Source organism: Xiphias gladius, chromosome 13 (assembly GCF_016859285.1).
Source record: "Xiphias gladius isolate SHS-SW01 ecotype Sanya breed wild chromosome 13, ASM1685928v1, whole genome shotgun sequence".
Lineage (NCBI taxonomy): Eukaryota > Metazoa > Chordata > Actinopteri > Istiophoriformes > Xiphiidae > Xiphias > Xiphias gladius.
In genome coordinates, this window is record NC_053412.1 from 14,055,642 (window position 1) to 14,066,781 (window position 11,140).

At 41.2% G+C, this 11,140-nt stretch overlaps 1 protein-coding gene across 1 annotated transcript; it reads left to right on the forward strand.

Moving 5' to 3' along the window:
• The first annotated feature begins 6,689 nt into the window (after positions 1-6,689).
• Positions 6,690-10,753, forward strand: LOC120798134 (chloride intracellular channel protein 4). Its single transcript, XM_040142198.1, has 5 exons — positions 6,690-6,779; positions 8,205-8,330; positions 9,140-9,246; positions 9,912-10,093; positions 10,257-10,753. The coding sequence occupies exons 1-5, from the start codon at positions 6,724-6,726 to the stop codon at positions 10,416-10,418; spliced, it is 633 nt and encodes a 210-aa protein (XP_039998132.1). The 5' UTR covers positions 6,690-6,723; the 3' UTR covers positions 10,419-10,753.
• Positions 10,754-11,140: the final 387 nt, after the last annotated feature.

An 11,140-nucleotide genomic window follows, 5' to 3' on the forward strand; every position in this document is an offset into this window, starting at 1 on the left:
GACTATGGGAAACTTAATATTTTTTTCTACAGAACACAGGTAGCCAGCTGAGTAAGGCAACTGAGTGTCAGTGCGCTTGAATGTTCTGGCACTACAGGCCCAAATGTAAGCTGGCTCTGGTCCATACATGGCTGCATTATGGCCCGGGCCAACTCGAGCTGACAATACAAATGCTCCAATCAGCAACACTGGACCAACGCACTTGTACCAGTTTTGGAGCACCATTCATCAGGGGACGGGTATAACTAATTCTGTCAAACATGTATGCCAGAATTAGGGTGCCTTTCAGCCAAGCCATTGTGGCTATGGTCGTATAAACATAAGCTTAGGCAGGCAGTCCTGTTGGAAGAAAGACAAGGCTAACAAAGTCACTGTAACCTACAACAGAGCAAGGCAACAGAATGCAAGACATTTAACCATTGAAACTAAATACTGTACAGCTTTCATGTATTTTTTGAATATTAGTGTTCTTGATATAAAGACTGCTTGCTTTTCTGACATGCATACATCCATGCAAAACTCAAAACTGTTTAGAATGTTAAGTACTTTTCAAAATATTTAATCTTTTTTTTTTCTAAGTACTATTAAGTACATCCACTGTTATTTTAACATAAATGTTATACTTTATCCTTTCACAATTGTGTGTGTGTGTTTGTTTGTGTGTGTGTGTGTGTGTGTGTGTGTGTGTGTGTGTGTGGGTGTGATACAGAGAGAGCAAGTGACGGAGGAACCCTATCTTGATCTGCTTAACTTATCCCATTAAGACAGTGATATCCTAATCCGTCAGGCATGGTAGCCTACATTGCTGCATGCATGCAGTTCTAAAGGTAGTGGACAAAGTAATAGGAACACACTATACTCTATCATAATCATATAATTTATGCCAATACAATATCCTTTTTTCAAAATGTGATCTTTGTGACGTTTATAATGGTCAGATTTTGTAATGTATATATTAACCTGCCCACACATAGAGGTTTTGCTCAGCACATTCCTAACTGAGGTGAGAATGAAAGAGGGCAGCCGTCTGAGGGCCAGCAGAGAGGTTTAACGCCAAGAAAAATGCACTAATATCTGAGATCTGCTTCAGACATACACCCAACAAGCTTGTTCTCTGTGGGAGCTCACATTCAAACAATGGCTTCCTTTGTCAGGGACTCTGTTGGCAGCACAGACTGAGGTAAATGGAAATATTATGGAAAGGTTCAAGCATCCTTCTGTGTTGCTGGGCTCAATAGCACTTGATGTACACAATTCAGACTGGCTTCATTCCCCTCCACGGAGACAATGGGCCAACTAGTCAATAAATGTATAGGAAAGATTTTCTTTTCTTTTAATACACCAAATGACTTTTAATTTTGACATACGAATCATAAAATACAGACTACAGACTACAAAATCATGTTTAGGGCACTAATGAGTAGATAGTACAACAGTGCTATGCTGCCCCTAGAAGCAGGCAGGGTTAATCTCTGCATTCTCATTCTGCAAGCTGATTAGCCTGCTGTTTGGCGCTGAGAGCTTTGTGCACAGCGGTGCTGGAAACAACACATGCTCACACAAACACAAACTAAATACTGCATTTACATTATGTTTAGCAGCTAGTTAACAAGCTCAACAAGAACCAAGGTTTGACTCATCAAGGTTTACTGGGTTATTATTACATAAGGCTGATATTGGACTATTATTAAAATTCCTTTTCCAGTCAGTCCACTGCTGATCCTTTGCGCTGCACTCAGCCTTACCCCCTTACCAGGACCCCAAAATAAATAAAAACAGTCTTACCGCATTCCACCCTGAGAGGAGGTAGAAATAGCAAATCATGAAAACATAATGCATAAGAAAATCAAACACTAATCATAGTGAGCAATGATAATCCATTTCACCTATATGGGAACAACTTATTAGGATGTACGATGCAAAAGGGGCAGAGAGGGAAAGAAGGCTAGAGGCTGTCAAATGCCAGTGAAAGAGATGTTGCATTGCAATGAAGTCTAGAGGGTGTAGGAGGCCAGAGGAGGATTATGTTAGAGTGCAGTAAAAACTAGAGAGCCATCAAAGGCAAGAGGAGAGAGACAGATGTTAGCATGAGACAAAAGCTAGAGGGCCATCGAAGGCCTGAGGAGAGAGATGTTAGTGTGCGACAAAGGTTAGAGGCTGAGGAGGCCAGGGGAGAGAGACAGAATTTAATGTTCGACAAACCTAGGGGGCTGTTGAAAGCCAGACGAGAGGATTAGATATCAGCCTGCGATGAAGGCTAGAGGCTGAAGACCTAAGTAGAGGGATAGATGATGACCTGCGATGAAGGCTAGAGGCCATCGGAGGCCAGTGGCGAGAGAGAGAGATGTTTGCCTGTGATGAAGTTTAGAGGAGAGTGGAGGAGATGATAGAGCCAGCAGTACGTGAGAGGGAGGCATTGGGTAGAAGAAATTAAGGAACTGTGAAGGGATTGTAAATGAGTAATTGCCAACAGTGATATGCATGACTTAGCCCAGGGGTCATGAGACCTGAGAGAAATTTGAGCAAAGAGTATGTAGATGGAAATTCCCTGCAGTGCAGCACCGAACCTAAAGGAGTGGCCTCAGTACCACTGAGGGCTTAGGCCGCATTTTTAAAAGCACCTGTTATGGTTGAACCAGGATTTAGACATGGAGTTTTACCTTGCTTAACAAAATTTTTACCAAAAACCAAATGCCAGCAACCTACTTGCAAATATATATGACTTTTAATATTTAGTTTTTCACATAACTGCAATAAGGAATGAAACCACAGTTAAAATGGGATGAAGTGGCATGCTGACTGAGAGACAGAATAAGGCCAGTGTTTCCAGCACTGACCCCAGACATATCATGATAGGACAACAGAGTAAATTTCCAAGAGAGCAGAAGGAGATGGAGCAAGAAACTGAGATAGCTAACCACCTGTAAAAAAAACATCCCTGGTAGTGGGCCCACCCCCCCAGCTATGATTCCCAATATGTTGCTAACGGTTGTAAATAGTAGGCCGCTGACCTATTAACCTTGTGTGCTGTGCTTGTATGGTTAGTTTTGAAATGAACCGGAAGGAACAACTCTGAAGGGCAACAGACTGAAAGACTTCAAATTCGGAGCTGAATGTGGGGATGTATGAACAGAGATCCATTCCCTAATGTTGTCGGTACTGAATTGCGTTGAATGGTGATATCTTCTCTAACTGTTGTATGTACTGAGGTGTCTGAACAGTGATGCATTCACTTACTGGCTGTACATACTGAAGTGCATATGACTGGTGATACCTTCACTTACTGCTATGGGAATTAGGATGCCTTCAGTAGTGATGTGTTCACTTAGCCTCTGGCTAGTAGGCCTTCCTTGAAAGATTTAAGAGCGCTGTCTTGGAGAGATGTTGGCCGCCTGTGGGATGGACGAACAAGCACCAAAGCAGAGGTGACAGAAGCCAGAGGAAAATATAGCGAGGAGAACACGATGGCTGAGTGCTCAGCATTCATGCCGTCAGGCTTTGGCTGATGTTGTGAGATCTTAAACTCGAGACCCGCCATTGACACATGAATGAGCAGGATCTTCCTCAGAGTTAGCTGCCGCATCCACAAAAACACTGCCAGAAACGAAACAGCTGAAAGTAGAGTAGCAGAGCACTTAGGTCTGAAGGACAGAGAGGCAGAATTGCAGTGACATTCAAAGAATGACATTCATTGATTGATTGGCCTGAGGAACATGGTCAGATATGGTGATGGTGTGAATGGAAGGATTTGTCAACATGGGAAAGTTGAGGTGATGGGGAGAAAAAGATCTGTAGTATAAAGCCAAAGTTAACCCATAGAGGAACAAAGGGGAAGAGAGAGAAGATCTTCCTTACTGAACTTTAGCTTCATTGATGCTGATTGTGAATGTGATATACTTCTCACACTTTTGGATTTTGACTCTTTGGGAGTTGTTCTGTGTCTAATTTACAACTATTTACAGCTTTAAAGTACATTTATAACAAATCAGTATCAGCCTGAAATAAACTCCATGGCGGATAAACTCAAAGCACAAATAAAAGAGGTGCTGAGGGTGCGAAAAAGATCTTTCCATTCCTGCTGTAACACACACTCATCCGGTTATGTGTGTGTGTGTGTATGTGTGCTGGAACAGAGATTCCATTGCCACCCACTACTAAGAAAAATGAAAGAACTCTGTTTTGTGCCTCTCAACTTCACACAAAACTGACCTCTAAACAGACACCAGAAAGGCAGAGAGATAGTGTTCTAGACCTCTAGTGGCACTGCTGGGGGGGGGGGGGGGGGGGGCTAAAATTAAGAAAAAAAGAATATTCTCTGAATATTTCCCCTAATGTGACTGTGTGAACAGATTTTTGTCCCCACAGTGTGATGTGATAAATACACACACACACACACACACACACACACACACACACACACACACACACACACACACACACACACACACACACACACACACACACACACACACACACACACACACACACACACTTTACAGTTAATATGACAAAGAAGGATTGTGTGTGGAGGACATACTGACATACCAGAGAAAGAAGAATGGATGAATAGTCAGACAGACACACAGACACAGCACTGGTTGGTGGTTGTCATGGCTTTGTTGGAAGATGACCCAACTGCTGATATGGAATAACTGTGGATTATACTTAATTCATAATTTTATTTTTTTTTGTGTTATTTGGATAAGAAACTGTCTTTTTAGTGTTTCTAGAGGAGTGTGAGCTTTCATGCGACCTTTCAAACCACATGGAATGTTGACCTGGACTGTTCACTATGTCCTGGTATGACATTGCAGTTAAAAAACTTGGCTTCCCTACCATTGAGTTGTTTGTAAAGGTAAGTGAAAAACGTTTGCATCCTCCCAATTATTTTCACAGATGCAATGTTTTTGAACATTCATTGTCAGTGCCGTTCATTTTATTTATTTATTTTTTTACAGTATCCATGCATGGCCGGTTGGGTATGGTTGAGGTTAGGTGACTTAACTGTCCACCTAATGAATCTAAGTCCAATATTCACCCTCCTTTTAATCTCTTTAGATGCTAAAGGCTCCACTATGTTCACTAGCTAGTCTCTAACTGTGTCTGTCAGCTGTTTGCCGCTGAGCAGGTAGTGGACAATGTTCACGAGATCGCTCATACTGAACGGAAGCTGTGAATTTGCCATAAAACAAAATTATCTGTAAAGGTGCATAGTTGCATTTATTACTTTGAGCAACGCCTGTCAAATTACACATCGTGATTTGATTCCTTCTTGATATAAAAATATGAATGAATGGAGCTTTAAATATTAGAATTGACAGCTTTGACTGATATAAGATGTCGACACCAGTGCTGAAGGCAAATACATCTGTGTTCCGAGTGTGAAAGTTCATTGTTGACCTTTTGGGAAAAGTAGTTTGACAAAATAACTTTAACTCAAGGTCCAATTACTAGCTTTTTTGGAGCTTTCTACTGCATCTCATGGCCTTCATCAGCAGATGGCGTTTACTCAGTTGTCATAGAGTTGGCCCAGGTCTCATCATGTGACATAAATTGATAACAAGTGTGGAGGATATGGAGGAAGATGGTAACGCCTATCTGTGGGCAGACATGGTCTCTGGTGTCAGATGTGAATGTCTTCCTTGGTCTTTCTCCAGTTATCCATTGACTCCTGGTAGACGACCTTTGACCCGTGCCCAGTGGATGCTGTTACCGGTTTCGGATTGGTATTCACAGACAGCGCATGTTGTCTGTTGTCTGCCTATTCTGTCATTCAGTCTCTTGTCCAGTGTCCTTGCTGTTTCACTGATGTAGTGTTCCCCACAGCTGGCACATGTGATGTCATGATGATGACGACATACACCACTCCAGACTTCCTCTCAGAGGAGGCTCCGTCTCTGGTAGAGTATCAACAGGCTGCTGTGACCTGGCGGGGGTCATGTGACCGACACAGATGGCTGAAGTTGTCAGTAGGCCTGTTTTTGGTCGCCTTGCTAACTCAACCTACCATGTTTCTTTATTCTTACATTCCCGTTTAGGCTTGACACATTGGGATTGGACCAATGATGACGATGAAAACTACATTTAAGGGATCCCTTCAGTCTTCTTTCCAGTTTTTTCCTATCTCTCACAGTTCGATAAACAATGAATTTTCCCTTAAAATTCATTAGTGGCGTGGGTCAGTCGGCCAGCAAAATTCTAAGACCAACTATGTTCAGAATGTCTGTTCAGAAAAGTAGCAGGTAATGAAGAGGACACAGCTCGCTGACACAGTAGTAAAAAAAAAACTACATCATTTTAAATAATGAATTCCTTCTGCATTTCAGCTGCAATAATAAACCAAGTCTTTTTTCACAGATTTTCTTCTTCAGTATTATTCTCATCTTTAAGTGTTGTTTTAAGTGCTGATGGATCCCCACTTATTGTCTGATGATGCAACCATAATTCATATTTAATAGTTTGTGGGATCACCTGTTGTGGGAGTGCAGATTAAATCCCATGAATATATTAGTATATGCATTGTTTTTGCAAATGATTTTGTGAGTTTGTAATTATTCTGCAGCTCGCTCTCACTCAGGATATTGTAGTTGATCTAATGCATTCTCTCATTTCTGCACTGGCGTGTGTGTGTCCCTTTATGTGTATGCATGCGCGTATGTGTGTTTGTAGGCGGGAAGTGACGGGGAGAGCATTGGTAACTGTCCATTCTCCCAGAGGCTCTTTATGATCCTGTGGCTCAAAGGAGTCATCTTCAACGTCACCACTGTTGACCTGAAACGGTAATATACGACACACACTTACACATATTCAAGTCTTGAACATAAAGTTCCAACTCAGGTCCCGAGTCAAGAGCAAAACACGTCCAAGTCAAAAACTTTGTGTTTATGCGCCACTCACCAAATTATTGCAATTTTGAATAGTAATAATTATAAGGAATTAGTATAGTACAGAAATAATGAATGTGTTTAAAAAAATGTATTTTCAAATAACAATTACAAAAAATATCAATTAAAAAGAAAAAGGTGTTATTCCTGTGACAAAGGTCTGTGTTAGATAACATTTTATAATATCTGAATCTACTTTCAACCTCGTATTAAATCCATTTTTCGTCAGATCAACATTTGTAACATAGGTCAAAAATATCTAAAACTCCAAGATTGAACTGACGTCTGTACTTTTTGTTGCTACAGTATTGAGTAGCATCATAACCATGGTAAAATCAGAACATGAAATGAACAGCAGAAGATATTCAATGTTGATTCAATATGTATATGACATTAAAATAATAGCTGTAGCCTACTGACTTTTAAACCTCATTTTTCACAAGCTAACTGAACCAAATATTAAAAGTCCTGATGCTGATCATTTTAAAATACTGATTTAATATCAATGACAGTTTAAGCTGCACCTATGAATAATGCATAACAAGAGAAATAACCTTGTATAAATTATGGAGAGGAGAGGAGAGGTCACGCTGAGTGAAAGAAAAGAGAGAGAGAGAGACTTCTTGTTCAGGCTGGTGTCACACCTGCATCGTGTTGTTCTGATTGACAGCAGGTGCAAATAGTGGCAGCGGCATGTACTGTAGTTGCCGAGCGTCTGGGGGCACCTCCAGCTGCCCGTGTTTAAGGCATATGGTGGTGAGATACAATGGTAGGCGTCGCTATATGCTGCGTTAAATTAATCTGACGTACTGGCTGAAGTCATGTGCACAGAGGGGAATGTCATCACAGTTTGACAGAATTTATAAATAGATATACAATATCACAGACTGACTGTTAAACCTGGCAAAGGATAAAAATAGAATTCTTCTTACCTGAATATTTTCATGTCTCAATGTTATAATAATATGTGCACTGCCAGATGCAACTTTCTTTCCTGCTTGTGCAGCCTGATTGACTGCTGTAGGGTTAATTCATTGTATCCATTGTATCCACACTCTTAAAATTTGGGCATAGGGAGGATATCAAGTCATCCCAAGTCAAAGGGCTAAAGTGGAAGTGAAGTCATGAGTCACTGGTGTTGCAAGTCTCTTTTGATTTTATCAAGTGGAGTCTAAAGTCATCAGATTCATGACCATCGAGTCTGACTTGAGTCCAAATGATCTGAGTCTGTGATACTGTTTACCACAGTAAACTTTGCGATTGCTGCCATCTTCATTGCAAACTTTGTCAGTGTCTACATTTTGTGTTTTGTGTTGTCAGGAAGCCAGCTGACCTGCAGGACCTCGCTCCAGGAACCAACCCTCCTTTTGTGACCTTCAATGGCGAGGTCAAGGTAGACGTCAACATGATAGAGGAATTCCTGGAGGAGAAACTGAACCCACCACGGTACAGAAACACACATTCACTGCCATATAATTAGCCAGAGGAGGCCTAGTTAATTAATTGAGGTTAAAAAAAAAAAGGTAGGGTTATGGGCCTTTCTGGTCTGTTTTTAAAGTTGAGATTGATATGATTCACTTGGATTGCTTTACCCCATTACAAGTAGGGTCGGGGGTATTGGAAACCCCCTCCCCCCACACCTTTCCAACATCGGACAAGGGGGGTCTGTGTCAACCATTTATGTAACTTTCCGAATGCAACATCCACATCCAGGGCTTAAGTTGGGCCAGAGGAGAACTTGTTGGCCTTGGAGTTGGTTGAACTCCTCCTTTTTGTACACGGCAGTGCTTTTAGACCTCAGCTGATTGTTTTCCCCTCATACCAACTGAGACACTTGAATGACACTTACAATCCTTCACACACTTAAACTCATTTAAGTCTTTACATTAACTTTCATTTCAGCACCTTTCATTGCTTGCATCGTATTTTGACCCCTTTATCCCTTTCCTATTATTCCAACTCCTTCAGCTGCTCCGTCATACAAAATCAAGCTAGTGATGCAGTTTAGCTCCCAGCCATCCATCTAGAAATGCAGCTCAAAATCAGTTTTCCAGCAGCCATTAATCTCTCCACAATTTCTTCAGAAACCACATTGTCTAGAATAATATTTAATATGTAATATGTTATGTCCATTGGATGTTCTGGAGAAACACATAGAAATGTCAATACGGTAGATGAGCATCAATTTTAAAGAAAAAGAAAAAAGAAAAAAAAAGTTGATTCAGTTGACCTCTCTAATGTCTCTTTAATACTAGCTACCCCAGACTGGCTCCCATACATCCCGAAGCCAACACAGCAGGCATCGATGTGTTTGCCAAGTTCTCAGCTTACATCAAAAACCCACGAAAAGACACCAACGACGGTAAGAGAAGATTAGGGTTAGGATGGAGAGAGGGGTGGCGTATTTTTCTTAAAGCTGTACTAAAAAATATTTCTATATTCAGATATCTTGCCAACTCTGCAGCACATTTTTGCCTCTTTTAGCTCTTTTAGTTTTCTGGCCCATTAACTCTGTTCTCATCAACCTAATCTCCAACAGCACTGTTTAAGGTGGAAAAAGCTTTGATAAACCCAATGAGCACTACCCTCTTGGCACCAAAAAGCAGACTAGCAAACAGTATGTCAAGTAACGGAGACTAGCTGGTGAACATACAGTGGAGCATGTAGCAGCTAAAGAGTCAGATATTTTGCTCAGGAGTTGTTTAAGGACAACAACAGAGCTAAAACAGTGAATATTAGACTTTATATTTATCAGGTGGACACAAATATAACTCCAAATAAATGCTAAGGTTGATTTGTGTCTGCTTGACATGTAAATAAGCTCTGGTGGCTAACGTAAAACTAGTCATAAAGCTTCATAAGGTAAGCTTGTTCTGCTGGCGCCAAGTGGCCCAACATATCAATTATTGCAGCTTTATCGTTTGCTTCGGTGTGGTTGAGGTCAGAGGACCTAGGATGATTGATCTATCAATTCATTGTCCACTTGTCTTTCCCTCTGTAACACTGCGATTCCATCTGTCTGAGCAGCCTTAGAGAAAGCCTTGCTGAAGTCTCTTCGGCGTCTCGATGACTTCCTGAGGACTCCCCTGCCTGAGGAGATTGATGCTTATGCCTCCGGCGACCTGCCAGAGTCCTCCCGGAGCTTCCTAGATGGGGCTGAGCTCACTCTGGCTGACTGCAACCTCCTGCCTAAACTACATATCCTTAAGGTTCATTCAGCCTCATTTTCATAGTTCAGGGAAAAGAATGGTCTACATCAAGAAAATCTATATGGATTTTGAAATTATTTGGACTGTTGAAACCCTTAAATGAGCCCAACCAATGTTCCCAACCCCTGTCACCTCCACTCTATCCACATTTTTCTGTTTCCAGGTCGTAGCCAAGAAATACCGTGGCTTTGAGATCCCGGCAGAGATGACAGGGTTGTGGAAGTATTTAAACTGCGCCTATCAGAGGAAGGAGTTCACCAGCACATGCCCCGCTGAGAGGGAGATCGAATATGCCTATCTGGATGTTGCAAAACGAATCAAATAAGAGCAAGAGTGGGAAAAGAAGGAAAGAATGGGGTGAATAAATGAGATAAAAAAAGAGAGGAGTGAAAAAGCACTAGGTCTTTCAACAAATAGTTAAAAGAGAAAACTTGAAAAGAGTCAAGAAGTTAGAAATAAGGAAAAGTAGTACAGACAGAAATAAAGCTGTTCGGTGTTTGGATGAAGCCTAATTAATCTACATGAAGATGAAGAAAGAGGAGGACTATGAAAAGATGAAAAAGTAGAACAAAAACACAACAGTGGAAGGAAAAGAGGGGAGATGACTAAATGAGGAATGAGAACCCAAAGGTACACACCCAAGCCACCCTAACACTAAAAAATCCATTAACTCCTTTTTAAGTTTGATATCTCTGCATTAGCAAGTGGAATTCTGATTCTACTGTGTGTGTGTGTGTGTGTGTGTGTGTGTGTGTGTGTGTGTGTGTGTGTGTGTGTGTGTGTGTGTGTGTGTGTGTGTGTGTGTGTGTGTGTTTGTGTGTGTGCTCGTACGTGTGTGTGTGTGTGTGCGCGTGCTCTCACAGGTTGGGTGGCACAGTGATCTCCTGTATCTTTATGCTAATCATTCTACAAGTAATGTGTAAATTAGAGACTTACTTGCAGAATTAATTCTTGATTTCTTTTTATTCACTTTTCAGACGATGGCAGGGCCAGGTTCACTGCAAGAACATAAGAAATAGCACACATACTTAAGCAGTATTATTCAGT

What these genes read in the sequence shown, in the direction of transcription:
- LOC120798134 (XM_040142198.1), top strand. Translation starts at nt 6,724, where the DNA reads ATGATCCTGTGGCTCAAAGGAGTCATCTTCAACGTCACCACTGTTGAC. An exon ending in ACGAAAAGACACCAACGACG is followed by an intron (nt 9,247 to 9,911) that starts GTAAGAGAAGAT and finishes CTGTCTGAGCAG; the next exon opens with CCTTAGAGAAAGCCTTGCTG. An exon ending in CTAAACTACATATCCTTAAG is followed by an intron (nt 10,094 to 10,256) that starts GTTCATTCAGCC and finishes TTCTGTTTCCAG; the next exon opens with GTCGTAGCCAAGAAATACCG.